We start from the raw sequence: 23,324 nt of genomic DNA on the forward strand, positions 1-23,324 counted from the left end.
TGCTATTTTAGATAGTCGGTAAAACAAAGGAAACTCGAAAATTTTTCTCGAAATTATCTAACTTTGAAATATAGAGGAATATACTTGGATGCTTTTGATATACTTGTGATAGCGTTGATAGTGTGTTTGGGTGCCCAGCACAAGACACATCGAATGCTATTATAGAGTGCAGGAAAAGGGGAAAAAACGAAACTGTTATTTTGAGCGAATACTATACAACTGAAACGTGTATAGAAAGCCTAATCATAGTCATGACTCTATAGTGAATAACCCTATATAAAAGTTAGTGCAGGAAGAAAGAATTCATTTGTAGGAAAATAGAAGATTCAACTTTATCTGTTAGGCGACTAACTCTTTTTCTTATCTTGAATATAATACTACCGAGCTTCTCTCATGTCCTGCCACCTTTACAGGGAGGACTTCTAAAGTTTATCTAATGCATTTTTTTCTCAATCCATGTTCCATTGACCTTATTGTTATGTATCTTTAGGAAAGGACTCATGCATTTGTAAGATGAGAATGATACAATCTGTCCTGGCAAAATAAAATAGCTTCAGTTTTGCTAGTGTAACATTATGTAGCATCATCCTTCATCCAATTTGTTATTTTAGATTAGATTCCAAATTATTCTTTTATTCAGTGAGAAATTCACTTCACATCTGATTGTTTTCAACTGATAGGCGATACTTGGCTCTTTTGGACAGAACTGGTTTTGCATTTCCTTAGTGGTCTGCTAATTCATCTTTGTTTTAACCATTGTAGCAGTATTTTATCCTGCCTGGAGCTATCAAATATGGACAGTTAGAGGAGAATCAATTACTCTACCATAACGTTTTAATTCCACATCCATCCACATATATAAGTAAAACATGTATCATCTTAAAGGTCAAAAAGTTAGCAATATCTAGTTGGTATAATAAAACAATGCTCTATATTATCTTTTCATAACTTGTGGTAGCCAAAATTACCATCTTGTTAAACCATAAATGTTTGTTGCGGAACTTCAGTAGTAGGTAAAGCAGGTGTAGTCGAGTCAGTATATAGTTCCCAATATACAAAACCAATCAGATAATATGCAGACCAGATCTCTAGCGGAACATTACTTTGAATTAAGATTTACCAAAAGGGGCAAGAGATCCTTTCAGTGCTCCACCAATTGTTGTGCTAGAAGAAGAGAAAAAAGATTCTTACGTGGATCAAAAGAGAACTTCTCAAGCTTTTCAGGTATAACATCAAGGACTGCTCCAGGTCCTGTCCATTCACCTTGCATTATCGAAAAAGCCAAGTGGAAGCTTATATACACAGTACAACAGATAACAAAAAAATCTTACCCAGAGGGACTCATTACATCTAAACCTTCAGAATGGACGACTAACGCTCTCATCATGCCATAACTTCTTCAATAGAAGTCTTCGGTCTGCTAAAACATGGAACAAAACAAAGATCATTTCCATGACTTCTCACCCCTTTCGAAGAAATATATAAAACTGTAATAGTAGTAGTTTTGGATAGAATCATTTAAGAAAAGTAAATATCAAAACTTGCATCAGAAATAAAAATAAGAAATCCCAAAAACGAAATTTCAACGACAATAGATGTCCCTCTTTGATTTTCTTCGGCCTTGGCGCCACTGAGAAATTTCATAACATTCAATTAGGGATTAGTGCAAATTTGTTTGTGCGTTCATAGTGAGTGAGGAAATAGAGAGCATAGAATTAATATATAAGCAAAAAACTGAAAGAAATTGCACTTGACACTGTTGACAGAACCCAAAGAAGGAATTAACACTCAAAAAAGAACTCTCATATATGTACCGTGAACTCTCATCAAGCCGGCGATTTCAAATTGAAGCGCATAAGCCGTTCTTGTCAGTTCTGATTCTCGAGCAGCAACCGTGCTTTAAATTTATGTACACTTCACTATTTGCAAAAGTTGGAAATGTATATATAGGGTTTTGCTAACCTATAACATGAAGGTTGTAGGATACAATGTACCCATTGATTTACTGAAATACCCCTACCACCTCATTAAAATATAAAATTTTCAGAGACTTTTTGCTATTTTTACCTCATCCAATTTTCCCTCCTCCACATTAATAAAAGTTGGCTTTAACCTGGAGTAAACAACGCCTCCTCTCCTTGGTTTTACTTTCTCTGGAGGCATTCCAATTTCTGCCCTCATATGACTTTGATGATCTTCTTTCAGTTCCAGAAAACACCATTCTCTTCTTTTTCTAGCATGACCAAACATAGACTTTGGTTGTGCTTCTATTTTTCAAGAACAAAGAGAAGACCTTTTACTGCTTTCCCTTTACGTGCAAAAGAAGCAACATCATCACATGTTCCAATTAATCACAAGATCTTGTGTTTTTCTCTTGCAGAGAAGTTAATATTTCGTGGTTTGTTCGATTCAGCTCAGAAAGTTATTCGTAGAATCATCATGCAATCCTCATCACTCTCTGAAGCTATAACAACTCTTGAATTTTCCGTTTCTCTTGGCGTTGAACCCATGGTTCATTTGTTAAAAACATTGGCTCTTTCGTTATGTAAGAAGGGTAGAGTTGAGGAAGCGCAACGGTTGTGCATGGTTATGTAGTCTTATGGTTTTGTTCTGGATAAAGTCATGTACACAGCTCTCATCAACGGGCATTCCAAGAACCGGGATATGAAAATGGCTATGATGGTATTTCTTAGAATGCTCAAGTTGGGCTGTGAACCGGATAAGTATACTTACAACACGCTTATAAATGGATTTATAAACTTGGGCATGTTCGACAAGGTTCGGGTGCTGCATCAGAAGATGATTGAATTTGGATTAGAACCTGATGGGGTAAGTTACCAAATCTTGATTTGCAAGTATTGCATGGACCATAAAGTTGATCGTGTGTTGGTGCTAGCGGAAGTAGATAAGATGATGGACAATGGATTAGTTCCTGACCATGTTATGTTTTTTACATTGATCAACAATAATCCAAGAGTATTAGGGATTAGTCTAGCATACAAGTTTTTGCGGGCAATTGCCAAGAACGGTTGTGGTATTGACCTCTCTTCCATCTCTAGCCTTACCAGTGGTAAAGTTACTGCAGATATCGTGCTTGATATTCATCGTTTGAGAGAAATCGTGCATGATATTCAATGTCTCTTGGAAGAAATTTTGGCAAGAAACTTACCTCTTGCTGATGTTGCTTTCAATATATACATGATTGCTTTGTGTTTAGGGGGAAACCTTATTGATACTGCTCGGCTCTGCAGGGATAAGATGGCAACCCTTTCTCTTCAGCTTTCACCGTCCGCTTATAATTCCATGATCATGTGCCATTACCAAAAGGGACTAGTTGAGGATGCCAAGTCCCTTGTTGAAGTTATGCAAGATGAAGGTCAAGTCCCAAATCAAGCAACATTCTTGATTATGATAAATGAATACTGTAAAAAGGGTGACATACAATCAGCATTTGAAGTTCTGGACCAAATGGATGAGAGCGGATTGAAGCCTAGTATTGCTATATATGACTCCAGCATTGGGTGTTTGGGCAGAAAAAAGAGAATAAATGAGGCCCACGACATTTTCCGGACAATGCTAGAGGCTGGAATTTGTCCTGACAAAACTATGTATGTGACAATGATTAATGCTCTATCAAGAAATGGGCAAGCTATTCCAGCCCTTAAGCTCTTCGACGAAATGTTGGAAGCTGGAGTTTCAACCAAGCCACTATGCTTATACTGCTCTTATAAGTGGGCTAGTAAAAAAGAAAAACATGAGAGAGAAGGCATGTGCATACCTCGATCGAATGATAGAAGAGGGTTTCAAGCCAAATACTGTTCTTTGCACTTCTCTTATAAAACACTTCTTCTGGAATAGAGATCCCGAATTTGCATTTAGGTTGGTTGATTTGAAGACAAGAAGTGGGGTTGAGCTAGACCTGGTAACTTATATTACGTTGGTCAGTGGTGTTTCTAGAAATATTAGCTCACTTGATCGGAAATGGCTTCTTCCACAGGGACAGTATGAAGAATCTAAGGAAAGGTTGTTCAGTCTACTTCAGAGTGCTATGTTGCCTGAGAAAAAATTAACCTCAGTTATCTCTCAGGAAGAAGTTAAATCTCGTGCACTTCGGCTGATAAACGAAGTGAACAACAGTCCCCTAATGCATAATTTGTACTTGTATAATGGCATAATTTCTTGCTTTTGCAGGACAAAGATGATGAAAGACGCATACAACCGCTTTAAGTTGATGCAAAATGAAGGCCTCCAACCAAATCAAGTTACTTTTACTATTCTAATTGATGGGTATTTCCGAAGTGGGGAAGTTGATTGTGCAGTTACTCTTTTCAACATTATGATTGAGCAGAATTGTCCTCCAGATAACATTGTGTACAACACTTTAATAAGAGGTCTATGCAAACATGGAAGGCTCATTGATGCTCTATCGCTCTCATACACACTAATGCTATAAAAAGGATTGGCCCCTTCTAAGGCATCACATGAAAATCTTCTCAGTTCTCTTTGTGCTAATAATTGGAGTGGTGATGCAGTGAAGATATGTCAAGATATGCTTGCAAATGAATATGTCCCTTGTACCCGTAATCTTGAGTTGTTGCTTTGTATACTAAATGAAAAAGAGAAGTGGGACGAAGCTCGTTTTGTGCATGATTTGCTTCTTAAGAAAAGAATATTTAGGATGAAGACAAGCTAGAGGCTGGATATGCAATCTCTCTGATATTGCTGGGATTCCTTCCCTTTCTGGTCCGTGTGTATCAACAAAATATGGACTTTTGTATGGAGCTTCACATTATAGCTTGTGTACCCTCGGAATTCCCTTTGGTATATTGATAATATGTCTCAGGATATTTGAAATTCAAAGAGATATTAACTGTATATATAAGTTGCTAAATGGCAGAACTTTGAAAGGAGTGACTGCTTAACTATATTCATTAGGTAAAAGAGTTGAATATATATCTTTTTATATAGTCATGGTGACCAGAATCTATCCATATCCAGTCACATTCATGACAACTGTTTTCCTTTTCTCCTCGTCCTGTGTGTTTTGTCTTCCGTGCTTATGCATTTCGCCTTGGATTCTTGATTCATTTTGAAATATCTCTGCATGTGAATTTGGCGATTGTTTTTCTCTGTTTCTTCGTCATGAGCATATTAATGTTCAATTTAATTTTTTGAACAGATTATTCATTTACAATTATTTGTTAAACCTCTTAAATGGGAATACACTGAATTGCTATGGGGAACAATTGAACAAAATATTAGGTTGCGGGGGAGGGGAAGAACTTTGATGCACTAAAATTGTTTGACTATAACCTGAAACAACTTTGTATTCCATTATGTTTTTAATTATTCTGTAACACAAACGTCTATCATTCAGCAAAACTGAAGGTACATTTTACTTCCACAAGACAGAATTATTGAACAATATCTTATGCATTATATATACTCTTGTTAATTCACTATGAATTGAAAGCCAATTAATGTCGCGGAAAAATCTATTTGGTTTTTGCTAGCAGGTAACTATAAGGAGTTCACATGACAAAATGGCCCATTTAGAAGTAAGTAGCCATACATTGCTTAGGTGCGATCAACAACAAACCAGTTAATGTGCTTAGAAGGGTCAGGACATGACCTTCACTTTATTCTTGCGTTAATTTCTATTTATAATATCACTTCATTTGCTCTCATAATTTCTTATTCAGTTAAATGAACATGCACTTTTTCTAGGAATTTGGCTTCAGTAAGGGAAAACCTGGACTTTTTTAACAGGAAAAACCTCGACTCTTGATTTAACTTTGGTTTATCTGCCTTTTCTACAAATGCTTTGTTGATGTATCTAACCGAGGTAGGATTATCATTCAATTTTCTCTTTGTTCTTACAAAGTCTTAGGCTGATTCATTTCCTTTTTACTCTCTTTTCATTTGAGGGTGTGGGAAGATTTCATTGTAGTTCTGGGATTATGAAGCTTTATTTAGACTATTTGATACTCTGTTTATCACATAAATTGGGATAGAAGGAGTATATTATTCAGACCAATCAACCTGAGACGGTCATATCTATGGTTGCAGGCTATTTCAGGAGAACTGCAGTTGTCATTATGAACTGCCATAGTTATCAAGGAGTGGACTTGGTTCCATCGTTAATAGGTAATATACATGTCAGTGATTTTCTAGAGAGCCAATATTCCTTTAATATCTTTAACACATTATTCGCTTCCTTCAAGTCACTTGCAGCTTAAAGAAAGAAGCAATATATATTCCTATGAACCTCTATCCTAATTCACAGGTACATTGCATTTATTGTTCACTTTTTCCCTCTTAAGACTAGAAAGAGAGCTAGCTTGGCCAGATTTCTGCTAGAGTATTGTATCTGTTGCATCGCAAGTTTGATGACATTCTTCAAAAAAAATAAAAAATTCCAGCTTCTTCAAAGAAAGCATTATTATTATAAATCTTCAACTAATAGTGTGGAAATAAATTCCTGTTTAGAAAGGCTAAGCTGTTAGGAAAAGTAGATTGTTATGATAGTTTAGATGATTAATATATGAGGTGGAAAGGTAAGAGATCTACTATTGTGTGCTTGTCATATCAGAGTCAACACACTGTTTAAAAGTAAGTTTTTAATAATTTTTGCAGCTTGAAATAGAGTAGACAGTTCGTTTGACCGTTACGGGTATGTGAACAATTAGGTAAAGCAACCTAAAATGTATAATATACAAATATTGTAATTAACTAAGAAAAACCTGTTTACTGTTGCATCACCCAAAAACTAACCCTTACTAGGTAGGGGATAAAAGAAAAGTAAAAGACTACAAAATTTGCATGAAACCCAAGTGAGAACTCATGCCTTTTGATTTGCTTCATATCTTCTGTTCCAATGTCATCTACTGGTAGGTAAATCTATAGTGAAGAACTCCTACCTGGTTTTACAAAGTCTTTTCCTGGAGGTGAAATCGAGTTTGACTTGTTCTATTGGTTTAATTATATGTAGGACTTTCTTGATATCTTTTTTAGCTTATTAGCTTCTGTAGACTGTCTCTATTTGTTGTCGCACATGTTTTAGTACAGAGACAAAACATGACTTGATGGAGGTACAGAGACATTATTCAGTGGTGGTGATCAATCATTATAGAGTAAAAGGATGATTATGCTGATTTGGAGAGCTCTTGATCGCTTTAATATTTTGGATTTACAGGTAAAGCAATGTGTCATCTTCTTTTAAGTGGTTTCCAATAATTTTTGCCTTGATCATGCGGGGCAAATTCATGCATATTGGATGTGAATATCAGTTGTTAGGTATGTTAACTGTGATACCAACAATTTTTTACTTAACAATATGGGGCCAATTTGTGCATACTAGATGTGAATATCAGGTAAATATGTTAACTGTGTTGGTGAAACTTTGTAAAGATGACCCTTTTTTGCAGATGTACTGATAAGCCACGTACATTTCATACTTATTCAAGGAGGAAGAAGCAAAGAAACATACAAGTCCTGGAGGATTGAGCAGTTACTGAAAGTTATCTGCTAGACAGTTTCTTACAGATACTAGAAGATATACCTATACCCAACATCGATGAACTACTTGACGAACTCCATGGGTCAACCATATTTTCTATCTTCTGGATACCACCAAATTCGTGTCAATCCTTCCGATATTCCTAAAACTGCTTTTCGCACTCATTCTGGCCATTATGAGTATGTTTCATGCCTTTTGGTTTGACTAATGCTCCGTCCACATTCCAAGCCGCCATGAATGATCTTTTCCGCCCCTACTTGCGAAAATTCATCCTTGTCTTCTTTGATGATATTCTAGTCTACAGTCCTAACTCCCAGCAACATTATGAGCATCTTCGGACAACCCTTAGCCTTTTGTCTAGCCATTCTTACTATGCCAATCCAAAGAAATGTTTATTTGACCAACCACAAATTGGGTTTCTGGGTCACATAGTATCACGTGAAGGTGTGGGGGTTGATCCTGAAAAGGTTGCTGCTGTCTTGGAATGGCCATTACCTAAATCTATTAAGGAGCTACGTGATTTTTTGGGCTTAACCTGGTATTACCGACACTTTGTGCCTAATTATGGCATGCTGGCTCGTCCTTTGACTGACTTGACTAAGAAGGATGCATTTCATTGGAATGATGATGGTATTGATGCTTTCCACCAGTTAAAAGAAGCTTTGATTTCAGTTCCTGTTTTATGTCTTCCAGATTTTACCCAACCTTTTACGGTGGAATGTGATGCTTCTACAACAGGAATTGGTGCCATTTTGTTACAGAAGGATCATCCCATCGCATACTTCAGCAAAGGCTTGTCTTTTTCCAACAGAATCATATCTGCCTATGACAGGGAACTCTTAGCCTTGGTGTTGGCTTTACAGAAATGGAAACATTGTTTATTGGGGCGTCATTTTTTTTTTGTGAAAACTAATCATTATAGTCTGAAATTCTTATTGGATCAGCGGATTACCACAGCCGAACAACAACGCCTTTTGTTGAAGCTTCTGCCTTTTGACTTCACTATCATTCATAAGGCTGGGCGTGAAAATATAGGAGCAGATGCTCTTTCTCGCAGGCCACATTCTGCCAGTCTTTTGGCTTTGGTGGTTCCTATTTCCATGGATTTCAGGAAATTTGCAAGCCAAGTTGCAATCAGATCCTTATACAAAGGAACTTCTTTTACAGAAACTTGATGATCCCACTTCTCTACCCGACTTTCAGATATCATCTAATCTTTTATACTACAAGTCTCGTCTGGTCATTCCTGATGATTCTTCTCTTAAAGCTAAGATATTAGCCGAGGTTCATGATTCTCATGTTGGAGGACAAGGTGGTTTCTTAAAAACTCTTAAACGGGTTTCAGAGAGTTTTTATTGGCCCCATTTGAAGAAAGATGTCAAGCACTATGTCCAAGTTGTTTGATATGCCAGAAAAATAAGTATCAGACACTTGCTCCAGCCAGTCTTCTACAACCTCTTCCTATTCCCGAGCCTGTTGCTGTCCTCTTTTGCAAGGAAATTATCCGGCATCATGGCATCCCACGTTCAATTTTGTTTGATCGTGATGTTGTTTTCCCCACTGCTTTTTGGCAAGAGCTCTTTCGCCTCAGTAATACTCGGCTTCGCATGGGCACTTCCTATCATCCTCAATCTAATGGCCAAACTGAGGTTGTCAATCGTTGTTTAGAGGCATACTTGCGCTGCTTTGCTCATGACCAGCCTCGCCAATGGAGTAAGTTTCTTGCTTGGGCTGAATATTCCTTCAATACCGGGTTTCACACATCTACCGCTTATTCTCCCTTCAAGATTGTGTATGGACGCGATCCCCCACCGCTGCATCCTTATCATCCTGGCGACACCAATATTGCAGACCTTGAAGAACAGATGTTGACTAGAGATGCTATGCTGAAACTTATGAAGGATAACCTTCTGAAAGCCCAATCTAGGATGAAAGCACAGGTCGATTCTAAGCGCAGAGATCTGTCTTTTAATGTCGGTGATGCTGTCCTTTTACGTCTTCAGCCATATCGCCAAAAGTCCTTGGCCAACCGCCCATTTCAGAAACTGTCCCCTCTTTTCTTTGGCCCTTACAAAGTCATTTGTAAAGTGGGACCTGTATCCTATGAGCTTGAACTTCCAGCCAGTTCCAAAATCCATCCTATCTTCCATGTTTCTCTCTTAAGGCCTGCCCTTGGTTCTGACATTCCTTCCCAGCCGCTGGAACTACCATTAAATGATGAGGGAGAGCTCATTCTCTAACCTGCACAGGTGCTAGATCATCGTTGGAGACCACCAACAACCAATCCTCAACTTGAGTTGTTGATTCAATGGGTTGGTCAACCTCTCGAAAAAGCTAGCTGGGAAAATTATGACTTGTTAGCTGCCCAGTTTCCAGATTCTCGCCTTGAGGACATGTGGCCTTTCCAGGAGGGGTGCACTGATAAGCCACGTATATTTCACACTTATTCAAGGAGGAAGAAGCAAAGAAATATAGAAGTCCTGGAGGATTGAGCAGTTACTTGTAAGTTACTGAAAGTTATCTGCTAGGCAGTTTCTTACAGTTACTAGAAGTTATATGTTCCTATCATAAATGTAGTTAAGTACTTATGTGTCATCCTATTATATAAATAATGCATCTTAGTAATGTAGGATTGTATTGTAATCATCTATTGTATGCAGACAGATTGTTCTAAGAGATATGAGATGCTTGTGTCTCTCTATTATTAAAATATCAGTATAACTTCTATTTATTTACCATTTCTGAACCTCTGTTCCTATTATTTATACAGTAGTATTTGTCAACTTGTGTTTGGATAAGTATATAATTTGCACGAATGAACTTATAATAAACATAACAAAAAGATAAGGTATGATGTAGGAGCTTACAAAGTGAACTTTTGTCCATTCTTGGAATGATTTTAAGGTCATTGGGCCAAACACTACCCTCCACTATAAAATGAGATTGCTTTTAATGCTGATAAAAGGGCAGCCCGGTGTACTAAGCTCCCACTATGCATGGGGTCCGAGGAAGGGCCGGACCACAAGTGTCTATTGTACGCAGCCTTACCTTGCATTTCTGCAAGTGACTGTTTCCACGGCTCGAATCCGTGACCTCTTGGTCACATGCAGTGTAAATGTATTAGCTCACTCAGCTTCTGACTGTAGATTTCTCTTAGAAGTTATTCTTTAGCCAAGAACAAAAGTACTTCTCACCCATGTACCTGAGGATGTTATCCAGACATTCGGAAATCAAGAAAGATAAGTTCGGAATGCATACAACTAAATAACTAAGAGTGCAACATAACTGAAACTTCAGCAGTAATAAAGCTTCATTGATAGATTTAGTAGAAGAACTATCTGCAACTCTGTTGGTGAAACTGCTAAGGCTTGACAGTTTCAGCAAACATATGAACAAAAGATTTAGCATTAGAATAGTCTTCACATTGGCAAAAACCTCAACATTTATATGTGAAAAATAAATATATTTTCGACAGAAAATTGTAGCAGAACTTGTACTTCATACTGATTTATGTATATTCCGTTTTTCTCTTTTTCTTTAACACTGTTCCTTTAGCTAGTGGTTGATATTATTATATGGAGGTAGTTTGTGATAACAGTGAGACAATATTTGAATATGAGCATGTGTCCAATGATATGAAGATGTGCGTTAGAACAAAATTGACACGTAACCACATAGTCTAAAGGATAAAGAAGAGGCGACGACAGTGCTACTTTGGTTATTCTATTTGCAACAGTAACCACAGATTATATGCACACATTCAGAGAGTGGATAGTCTATAGACATTAAACATCTTTCAAAGAAGTATACCTGTTGGCGCAAGTACTGATATATATACCTGCAGCAAGAGCTTTCAGGTTTTCAAGTAACCAAACCCCAAGATTTCTAGATTTAGTTAGGTGTTTCTCGATAAACATGGCCTTGCTGAATAAATAGAAGTGTGCTCACGCTGGGAAGTACTTTTTTTGGTGGTTTTGTTTGTCTCTCTGTCATACATTTTTTCTATTAAGCTTGCTTTAACAGCTCTTTATAGAATCATGATACCTTTGGCACAAGGTTAAAATATAATAACCAGTTGGCATAAGAAGTTGCTACAAAAAATTATTTAGAGCTTAGAGCATTTAGAGCAAGCTGTCAGATTCACGGACCCCCTAGAAAGTAAGTCATTTCACCCAAATCCGACCTCACCTCTCCGCCTTTAGCTTTCGGTGGGATTATCTTACTGTACCAGGGTATGTGGGTGTTGTGGTGTCAGATTCACGGATAACGAAACTATCAAGAATTGATTGCATAAGGACATTACTATATTACCATAGCTCGTCAGTAAAATTGATACATAAAATTGTTTTAGAAAAAATATTATATTCACCTACTATCTATATGTCGTCATTTATGTAAGAAAGAATGAGCGTCTTTCAATAGACTATAAAGAGGCAACCCACTATCTATTGATTGTTTATTGTATTTTGCGATAACTTCTTTACTTCTATTAATTCTTGTCTTCTTTGAAATGCCTTTTCTTGACCGAGGGTCTATCGAACAACTTCTGCCCAAAAGCTTTGCGGTAGTTTCTTTTCCACCTCTAACCTCCCAAGGTAGGGGCAAGGTCCCCTCCCTAGACCCCACTTGTGGGAACATACTGGCTATGTTGTTGGTGTTGCTTTCTATTGATTGTTTATAGTTAAAGTGTTTATTCTTTTTAGTGATAGGAGTAATGTACTATAGAGGCTTTAAAGTTTCAAGCATTTCTTTTCATGCCTACAGATGGTGGGAAACCAAAATATCTTTCTATATATGCCATTTTTATACCAAGATTTTTATTTTCAGGTAGAAACTTGAATGTTCTTGTTGAGACACTTGCATGAGATTTCTTATTTCTTCAATAAGACACAATTATTCCTTGCTTGAACTTTCAGTGTGGCACATTGACAAAGTCGAAGAGTTAAAAGGTGAATTAAGGTTTTATTATACCAAAGTTTGCCAAAGCAATAGATAATTTTGATTACTTTATCATGTTTCTTCATCTTAAGTACTGAGTTTAATCGATTTTTAGCAGAGGAGGCGAAGTATAAATCACACCAAATAATGCCAGTCATCAAATTGCTCGTGTGGTATAGAAAACTGCAACAGCTAGGATTGCAAGATGCAACGACACTTACAATGCTCAAGAGTCCTCCAATAAATATAGAAATGTGAGCATCCAGTAAATTTGTGAGTACAAATGCAGAAAAGGAGAAGGGTATCCAGTGTGAAGCTTAATTTATTTGGTCTGTGATGTGTAATTCTTTTTAGTGAGACAAAATACTTTCTTTTCATGCCTACAGCGATTCTTCCATTTTTATACCAAGATTTTTATTTCAGGTAATGTTCTTGTTGAGACACTTGCATGAGATCTTGATGGATGAGGTTTTATTATACCAAAGTTTGCCACAATAGATAATTTTGATTACTTTATCATCTTTCTTCATCTTAAGCACTTTAATCGATTTTTAGCAGAGGAGGCGAAGTATAAATCACACCAAATAATGACAGGAAATTGCTCGTGTGGTATAGAAAACAAGGATTGCAAGTGCAACGACACTTACAATGAGGTATAAATATAGAAATGTGAGCATCCAGTAAATTTGTGAGTACAAATGCAGAAAAGGAGAAGTGTATCCATTGTGGAGCTTAATTTATTTATCTGTGATGTGTAATCAGCAGATTTCTTCATACGTCTGGCCGACATAATTACTCGACACCGCATGTTATAAAGAAATGTGAGGAACCAGAAGAGACACTGGATAATTTGGTTGGTGCATTTCGATCTCTCCAACATGCCTATTCATTAACTTTTGCAGATCTATTGAATTTTTGTATAACTCAAGTTTTTGCATAGATTCAAAAATAGTTGTACACACACGCTATTCATGTCAGGTCAAGTGACATATAATTATAACTTTTATACATAAATTTTTTGATCTTAGAGACTGAACAAACCTTTGCTTGAAGGCATATCTATGTTGGAGCTAAATTGCCCGATTTGGCTTTTACTTGTGTTGGGCCGTGCATTGCACGTGCTATCCCTTCTAGTTATAGGAATAAAATAGATAGTTGCATTATATTACACATGGCTTTCCAAACAGACCCTAAAAGATTTGCAGTAAATCTATCAATGGCTAACCTTCAGGACTTCAAATTATTTTTTGTTGAGTCCTCTGCGGCTTGAAAGTAGGAGTTAGTTTCCTACTTCTTTGTGATTTGATTTTGCAACTGTAAATGTATGTCTTCGAGTTATTAGTAAAATTACTTTAGTGTTCCGCACCCTATCTTAATGAGTAAAGTTTATTTTAGAAAGCATATAAATATTATATTAAAAATTGTGTTTTAGTTATAACGTAAAAGTGTAACTTCCTGAAAATTATGAATGTTAATCCTATTAGCTAACTCAATAAAGAAAAAAATATGCTTCAAAGAAGTCCTCAATCTTCGATCAATACATTTAGCTTGAAATTTGTTCCAGATTTATAATTTCATCACAAATTATTTATTTCCTTTTTAGTTCCGTTAAGAACACATAACCCTTTGACAAATTAAATATCGTTGAAGGATAGAATACTACACATATGAGTTTGATGACAGTTCTTTAAGGTAAAGTGTTTAAATGCTGATAATCTGTACCCACAAACCATTAACTGCTCTGCAAGAGATAAACACAAGGTCTTGATGTTGAGAAAGAATCGAGTCAGATCTAACGGTGGGTTGGATTTAATTGTGATCACATTTAGATTGGATGAAAATAATATCCATGTAGGCACCCGTACGATAATAAAAGTGAGGACAAGGAAATTAACCGGTCAGGAGTAGATATGTGTCAAAAGTAGATATGTGTCAAAATATCAAGAATAATAATAATAATAATAATATATCAAAAATAATAATAATAATAATAATAATGAATGGCAAATATAATCTTTATTGAGAGTACAGAAGCAAATCTGACCATTTTTTATATTTTTAATCATAAACTGGCCCAATACCCAGTTTAAACAAAAAGTTGGAACAAATAGTCATTACAGAAGAAATTTCAAAAATACAAAAATGAATAAAATATGCATTATATATTTGAAGCATCTATGTGGTGATTAAAGGATATGTGGTGATTACAAAATAGTGTAGCCACCTTTACCCCCATCAACATCGAAAGGATTTAAACCTACTCCATTAAATAACTAAGTCCACAAAAGCAAATAAAACTACAATCAGTTCAAGTCTGCCACTTATAAATCCGTACCCTGCCTATTAATTTTCGTCTAACAAACCAAACAGGTAATAGTAGTTCCTTTCACAGTGACTTTCTTCTCCTTTTATTTATTTATTTATTTATTTTAATTTTTTTTAAGAAACGTTAATTTCTGTGTGAATATTTAGACATAAATTATCTCAAACATACCTCTACACTGAGAACCCAGAAAAGCACCAAACGGAGCCCCAAAACAATAACATAATCAAGATTTTAAACGTTAAAAACAAAATTTCATTGAAAGCTGCTAAACACCTAACGAATATAAGCAATCAAATTATCAAAAAGCAACAACCCTTTAGGAGAAGGAACATTTGAATTTCGTTCATTGCAAGTTCTTATATTTCATTTCCCATTAATAGAGTACAGTACAGCAAGGTTGTTGCCCTTTCTCACCCACATCAACTGTCCAGCCATTTACTGACCATAATCGCATGCATGTGGTAGGTTCAACGCTATCGATTATTGAAGCAAAATGCATCAATCACAAGTCTGCCAATGATTATTTTCGACAAATACATGGTTATATCTAACTACTATCTCGGACTAAAAGCTAAATCTAATAGCCTCAGGCAGCAAGGAACTCGCAAAGGATTAACCCAAGCACTCAAATGTATTCAAAATTGGAACTCGGAAACTTGAAAATAGACTTCTTTTTTGTTTAATTGTCGTTGGCAAATTTGATTCCCTTCTCAATGGACGATTTCAGCTCTGGTTTAAGAGCTTCAAGTCCTTGTTTCTCGAAGTCTGAAAGTGGGCCTAATCCGAGGATTTCCTCAACACCATTTTTCCCAAGTCTCACCTGAAAATAGTTAAAAGACGTGCCAAAATCAGAACCAACCAGAGGAGACTTATCATATCAGTCAATTGGGCCAATCAATCAACTAAATCTTAACCCCAAACAAGTTGGAGTAAAATAGGAGATTATTATAGAGCATGAATATCATGTTAGACGTAATATTATTTGCCTAAGAATGTTTTACAGTGAAATTACCCTTAGTCTTTAGTTCATAGATGACAGAGTACCAACTTTTGCGGGGTTGTAAACTCAAGGTTATCAACTGACAAAACTATCAACAATTTGTGGATGCATATTACTTGCGCATACCACTGGTGGTACCTCAACTTATAAAACTATGTACTCTTAACATTTTGAAAAAAAAAAAATCTGTTCTGGCGAATGCAACCTGTCAAAACTCACACGACAGATTGAATAGAAAGACGAAGCCCGACTTCATATCCTAGGAAATCAAAATTTGATAGTTTCTATCTTTTTTCTACATCCTCAATCTCCCAATTTAATACCCTCATCATGAGAGGAATCACCAATTTATTCTCACAGTTGAAATAATGTCAGCGACTGACAGAAGATGAAGATCCCTCTATCCAGATGCAAAATAGAGCGATGGCAAGACAGATATGTTTAATAGAAAATAGGCACTCAAGTATCATTTAGGGTTAGAAGAGGATATCATTACCTTGGATGCAAAGAAAGGCAGGTCTGTCACAGTTGACTGTACGAATGAACACTCTACAACATCTGGAACCCCATTCAGCCCCTTCAAGCAAGCATCCGCGAAGATGGCACCAGCATAGCTGCGGAAGTGAAAGAAATTGATCAAAACCCGGTAATCACACAGGGAGAATACGCAATAAGGCGGTATACTACCACTAACAACAAAGAGAAGTCTCTTTTTAATTTTTATCACCACATCTTCTACCCGTATCCTGAATGGACAACTTCTCTTCAATACTTTATGTTTGATAAGTAGTTCTCTACAATACTAGGTGCATGCAAACTTTATATTCAAGACATAACCAAGATTTTGCAATGTTGGTCACTATGCACAGCATGTGCTATTTCCAGTTTTGGCATGCAACAACACATGCAGAAAAGGTTGGTGTGATCATCATCATGTCATATATTAGTATTGTGAAAACCTGTTGAAATATATTCCCTCCATAACATTTGTGTGGCTATAAAAGCTTCTCACAAAGGGTAACATGGAAAGTTTCTTAAATTATTCCTGATTTAGAAAGAGGTCTTTCTTTTTTAAAGGACTAGAAAGGAAATATGCTCACATAAAGTGGAACCGGCAGAGTATAGTTTTTGCTTTCATAAAGCTTGTTGAAGTATAGAGTAGAAACGTAGTTGTCAAGCAACTCTAGACCCTCTTTACAAGAATTTGACTCTCGTTGGCAGCACGACACTTATTCAGGTGTTCCTTGTCAATACCAAAAAGGTCTTGCCACCAAATAGAGAAACTTTCATGAAAACATCGAAACCTAAATATGTAAAAAAGAGCATGAGTAGAACATACGCCATCGAGAGGGTGGCTGAACCCTTTCCAGCCTTGGCCTCCACAACTTCAGTGCCACCATCTTGGGTGCGCTTGGTGAGTGCCTCAATTTCTTCACTTCCCAAATTTCCGTTTGGAGTGGCCTATTTGCAACATTTAGAGATGACAAGACAAGAATTAGTAAAGTTACAAGGTGGAATTAATCCTTTTTGAGTCAATACAAGGTAGACATAATTTTTAAATAACTTGTCTAAGACAGAAGAAAAGAAATATTACTTGGGAAAATAACGGGAGGATAGTTATGCCAGCATGACCACCAACAACGGGGACATTGACATCTGGAACAAAACACAAAAATTTCAAGTAGGGAATAAGAACTTTCATGAATTGATGGTTTAATAAGAAAAAAAAAATAGTAGCAAATCCAAACCGGGAAATCACTAAGATGCATACCAGCAACATTAACTTTAGCTTTTCCAGCATAGAAAGTCTTTGCCCTAACAACATCAAGCATGGTCACTCCAAAGAGTCTCTTTTCATCATAGGTTCCGGCCTTCTTGAACACCTCAGATGCAATTGGGACAGTGGAATTCACGGGGTTGCTGATCATATTGATAAGTGCCTTTTGGAGATTTGAGGGGAGCCATTAGAGGAAAGAGGAAAAATCAGTATTTGCTACGCCAACAACTAAACTCATATGTAAACCAATATGGGCACTTACATGAGGGCAATACTTTGCGATGGCTGTGCAAAGAGACTTAACAATACCAGCGTTAATGTTGAACAGATCATCACGGGTCATACCAGGCTTTCGTGGCACACCAGCCGGAATGATGACAACATCAGCTCCCTCCAAAGCTTTCCCTAGCTGTTCTTCCCCTGCAAAACCCAAAACCTGCGAATCCAGGAAAAAATCAATGGTCAAGGAACTGCAAGGAATAGGATCAGACACTGACAGGTTGTTTAGTTTGTGGATTGCGGGTGACATAAGTGGGATAAAAAGTACTCGATTGTTTGGGTTATTGTGCAGAGGATTACATCATTAGGATACAAGTTAGGGGTCTTCCGGAGATCCATATTATTGAAAATAAACCCCCAACTAAATTCTGCATTAGTTGTTTAGCATTTGGTTTCACTTTTACTCTCATATTCACAATATCTACATTAATTATGTAGCTGTATTACTGAATACCAAATTCAGTGATGTATAACATTACAAGTATTAGCAATAGATGCATAAATCAGAAAAGAATTAACTTTATATTTTATCACTTGTTCAGTTAACAATTTCTGACTTGTTATCTCTCCGTATAGGCGTATATTTTGAGAAACGTTTGTATATTGACTATAAAGTAATAAAAACATCAGGCGATTAATCAACTATACCTGAATCTCTAACTCGCAGGAGTCAACGATATAAATCCTCTATATATCTTGCTCTAGCTGGGTCCATTTCATTTTAATATTAGTAAGTAATTTGTCTTTTATGGTAAATTAGGAGTTCCTAAAACTTAAAGTTCTCCAAACCTCACACTTATTCCTATGTGGAGCTAAAGCTAGCGTAACAATGGCAAAGACTTAATCCAGCTAGTTGGTATCCCTTACAGGTAGCTTTTGTTTTCATTGTTCTATGTTCTTAGAGAAATCCGTATTGATGCTGGGAGATGGTGCGACTCTTAAAACAACTTTCCTCCACATGATTTTAGTTCAACCTAATCTCCTTTTAGCATCTTCAATCACCACAACGACGCACATAACAACTAGTGTTTGTAGGTTTATGTAAGGCATAGTCAAACAAACTAATGGCAACTTTTTACTATTTTATCCTGTGTGATACTTGCATTTTTCGTCTGATGTGATCATTTCTAATTTAGTCCAATCTTATATGACTGCACATCTATATTAGAATCTAAAGTTTCAAGGATACTTATCTTGTGGATATGATAAGCAGTTGAGACCAAAATTCACCCCATATAACATTGTATCAGTTGATCTCATAACCATTCTATAAATTTACCTTTTACTTTGTTAGGTATTTTCTCATCATGTAGGAATCTTATAGCACTCTTTCACTTCAATCAATATATCAATCATCCAATATACTACATTTTCATCTATCACGTCATTCTCTGCAAAAGATTGAGCACTTCAATCTATATATTTCGATGTAGCACTTGTGCCAAGGGTCTATCGGAAACAGCCTCTCCACCTCCACGAGGTAGGGCTAAGGTCTGCACCCAGTCTACCCTCCCCAGACCCCACTTGTGGGATTACACTGGTATATTATTGTTTTTGTACTTCAATCTATATATTTCAATCAACCGATCACGTCATTCTCATCAAGAGATTGAGTGACACCACGATTTTATCCAATCTCACTTCACCTTCGTCCTTCCGATAGCAGGGCTAAACGTGCATATATTATGTCTTGCTTCTACTTATCCTAAAACCTTATTTTGTGAAACGCTTCTCCATAGTCCCAACTTTTAATCAATTCCCATGTTAGCAAAGTAAAGTTTTCATCTTTACTCGAGGAATGTAATATTTATCTCACATTTTTGTAGCGTCATGCTAACGAGTTTTTGCTTGAAATTTTTTCAAGGATTAAAGTATAGAGATTCTAGCATTAAGAATAATCACTGGAGTACATGTATTTATCATTGAATGTTAAAGTCATATTAAAACCAAAAAATACATGTATTAGCTACATCAAATGCTTAGATGAAATTTGGTAAAAGTTTGTTTATGATAAATCTTGGCCTATTGACAACATCATACTTTAAAATTGAGCTTATTATCATACCTAACATAAACTTAGCACAATATACTAAGAATCAAAATAAAACTCGACGAAATAACAGTACAGGTTGATCAACTTGTGAGACAAACGCAACGAGAAATCAATCAATAGAGGAGATCAAGTCCCCTAAATTAACAGAAATTAACCTCAGACTGGTGTTGATAAATTTTCATTTTAATTTTTTTTAAAGATCTGATTATGTAATTACATTTCTACAACCAAACAGTAAGTTTGTAATTACACTGTAATTACCTTATAACAAACAAGCAGGTCATTGTAATCACTATACTGTATAATTACTACCCTAGTAATTACACCAATTCCAGTTACAGGTTTAAAGATCTAACTATGTAATTACATTTCTGCAACCAAACAGTAAGTTTGTAATTACACTGTAATTACGTTATAACAAATAAGCAGGTCATTGTAATTACTATACTGTGTAATTACTACACTAGTAGTTACACCAATTCCAATTGCAGGGTGGCTTTCCAAACAGACCTTAAATAATTGAGAACAAAAAGGAACTTGGTGAAAGTAACACAGCATAAAACGAGAATTAGCAGTAATTAACCTCAGATCTGGTGTTGATATGGCTAACATCAGCAGCAACACCAGGAGTTCCAGCAATATCGTAAAGTGCGAGTCTGGAAACTAAAGGATTCAGTTTCATGAGAAGTGATAAAGGCTGCCCGATCCCTCCGGCTGCTCCTAAAATGGCGACTTTCCTGTCCGGAGCAGATTCCGATGCGAATGCACGGCGAGTGAGGTACGATGTGCCGGCGGTTGAGGATCTGCGAGCCAGAGATCTCAACATGATGGATAATTGGTGGAGAAAAATGAGAGAAATGAGAGAAGTGGTGCGGGGTCTTTGAGAGGTGAGTGAGTGTTGATAGAGTAGCGTGAAGATGACTACAGTATTTATTGTATTTTGCCAATATATTTTTGTTTTTAATACTCCCTCCGGACCAAAAACAGTGTGACTTATACTTTTATTTTATTTTTCTTGGGTCAAAAAAATGTCCATTTATCAAATTAAGAAATTATTAATTTTATTTTTTTAAATTTACTTTTATTAAGTGTTAAGCTTCAGTTTGGATGGTGGTTTCCCGTGGTTCATTAATGTACGGTATAGTATGATACAGTATAGTGTTATATTGTATTGTATTGTATTAATGAACATTATATTTGGATAGATTGTATCGTTTATTGTGGTTTAATAACATTTTTATTGTTTGGTTTGACTGTATTGTACTGTATAGTAACATGTAAGTTTATTAAAATACCCTTAACTAATATAACTATTAAAATATCAATAAATACTAGGATAACCCAAGTAAAAGATAGAATAATAACTGCGTTCATCTCTTCTTTTTTAGTTTGACTCTTTCAGTTTAAAAAAATCAAATCATAAAGTTGCTTGAGAATATTTATATCATTAAGATGTTTTTATATCATTTTGATTACTTAAGTTGGCTGCTGCACTAAGTTCCATCCACAAATAGATGGGAACTTTCAGCTCCGCTTCATTTTGTTGATTTTTCATTCCTAGACCGTTATTATCTAGTAGGTTACTTTCATGAATGTACAGAGCATAAGATGTTAGATACCTAATAGATTTTATCTGAAATAAGTCCCATATGATTAGCATATTTGACTCTACCATTCATAACGATGTGATGATCTGTTAGAGCAATGCCTTGTATATACTCCTACATTCAATCCTAAACCTCATATTCGACAACAGAACTTAAAATGAGAAGTATCAATAATGAGAATAGCATTATTGATTTTCGCCACGAAGTTCACCAATGGAGGAACGTACCATCGCTCACGTTAAAAAGGAGTTGGAGGCAAAATTGAACGTAGTAATTTATATATTAATAAAACTAGGGTAAAGGATAAAATAGAAACTTTAAATAATAAGTGGGGGTATAATGGGTAAATGAAATACCTAACCACGAAAAAACCACCAAATCTGTGGTTACAAAAATTGAGGTTTTTCATGGTTATTTAACCATGGGATTACCATGAATTTACAATGTCATACCACGTAATTTTAAGAACAATGGAAACAAACATGGTTTCATAGAAAACCATACATTAATGAACCACGGGAAACCACCATCCAAACAGGGGGTAAGTGATCAAATCATAATATCTATTTAATTAGGGATATTTTAGTCAAATTATGTATTTTTATTTAGAAGTTAATATTTTCTTAAGAGATGTATAAATGGCTAAATGGACACTCTTTTTTATCAGGAGGGAGTAATGTATCGGCGATACAGAATCGTGAGTTTCGAGGAGTTGGCCTCTTTTTGGTTTGTGTTGTAGAATTCCGCATTTAAAAATCAAGTTTCTATAAAAAGGTTTTTCGGAATTAATTTTTTATATTATATTTTACTTTAATATAACATCAACGATCAACTTTATAACAAAGACGCTTTAATATTAACTTCATATAACAATTATCTTTTTTTTTTTATAATAGAATAATTAATCATGTTTAAAAAAAATCTATGATTATCAATATTTATTTATAAAAATTGAAATTGCATTAACTTTCTTTGATGTTTAGTTAGTGAAGTATGCATATATTTGAGATTTAAAATTTAAATAATTTTGTTATTTTAATAAAATTGAAAATTAAACTTTTTGCATCTTTTTTGCCTGTAATATCCAACTATTATTAAAATATTAAATATTGTTATATATGTGTGTAACAATCATTCTCAATAATAATTAAAAAACTTCGGACCCGGTAATGCTACGACAGAGAGGTTTAACTGTATCTCCCTCTAATTTTCTGCCTGTAGTAAAATGGAGTATATTGAGTTATTGACTACACCAAAGGAAGCAACTTAAAATCCTTGATTTAAAAAGTTTACTGTTTACCTTAAACAATTTTTAATTTGTGATTATGATTTTGTTTTTGTATGCTTAAAAATTGATGGAGGGTAATCTTTATGTTTATTACCACAGATTAAAACTTCATTAAAGTACTAAACTTATTATTGGGTTTTTAAAAGCTTGAAAACTCACAAATATATTTTGTGATTTGTTAAAGGTTTCAACATGGATGTCCTCATTGGGATAATTGGTGGAGAAAAATGTGAGTAGAAAATTGAGAGAAATGTTCAAGTGGCGCGGGGTCTTTGAGAGGTGAGTGTTCATAAGTAGCGTGAAGATGACTGCAGTATTTATTGTATTGGCGATATATATATAAAGTTACTGCTTACCTTAAATAATTCTATAATTTATAATATGATTTTTTTTTTTACGTTCAAAAATTGATTGAGGATAATATTCATATTTATCATCATAAATTTAAACATTGTTGCGTGAAAGTAAAAAAAAAAAATTAAAACTTCATTATTGGCGTTTTTAGAAGCTTGAAAACTCACAAATTGATTTTGTGAT

At 35.5% G+C, this 23,324-nt stretch overlaps 1 protein-coding gene, 1 long non-coding RNA gene and 1 pseudogene across 2 annotated transcripts; 2 read left to right on the forward strand and 1 right to left on the reverse strand.

Moving 5' to 3' along the window:
• The first annotated feature begins 2,670 nt into the window (after nt 1–2,670).
• Nucleotides 2,671–4,566, forward strand: LOC132032058 (pentatricopeptide repeat-containing protein At5g62370-like; annotated as a pseudogene).
• Nucleotides 4,567–7,431: 2,865 nt separating this feature from the next.
• Nucleotides 7,432–10,257, forward strand: LOC132029371 (uncharacterized). The gene is made up of 2 exons (XR_009407789.1): nt 7,432–7,519; nt 10,048–10,257. It is a non-coding gene; the product is annotated as an uncharacterized LOC132029371 (long non-coding RNA).
• Nucleotides 10,258–15,120: 4,863 nt separating this feature from the next.
• LOC132031286 (malate dehydrogenase, mitochondrial) lies at nt 15,121–20,791 on the reverse strand. The gene is made up of 7 exons (XM_059421188.1): nt 20,476–20,791; nt 17,823–17,996; nt 17,555–17,723; nt 17,378–17,439; nt 17,123–17,244; nt 16,280–16,397; nt 15,121–15,603 (listed from the first exon to the last, which is right to left on the reverse strand). Exons 1-7 carry the CDS (start codon nt 20,716–20,718, stop codon nt 15,463–15,465), a joined length of 1,029 nt encoding a protein of 342 aa, XP_059277171.1. The 5' UTR covers nt 20,719–20,791; the 3' UTR covers nt 15,121–15,462.
• Nucleotides 20,792–23,324: the final 2,533 nt, after the last annotated feature.

This window comes from Lycium ferocissimum, chromosome 9, assembly GCF_029784015.1.
Source record: "Lycium ferocissimum isolate CSIRO_LF1 chromosome 9, AGI_CSIRO_Lferr_CH_V1, whole genome shotgun sequence".
NCBI classification, from domain to species: domain Eukaryota; kingdom Viridiplantae; phylum Streptophyta; class Magnoliopsida; order Solanales; family Solanaceae; genus Lycium; species Lycium ferocissimum.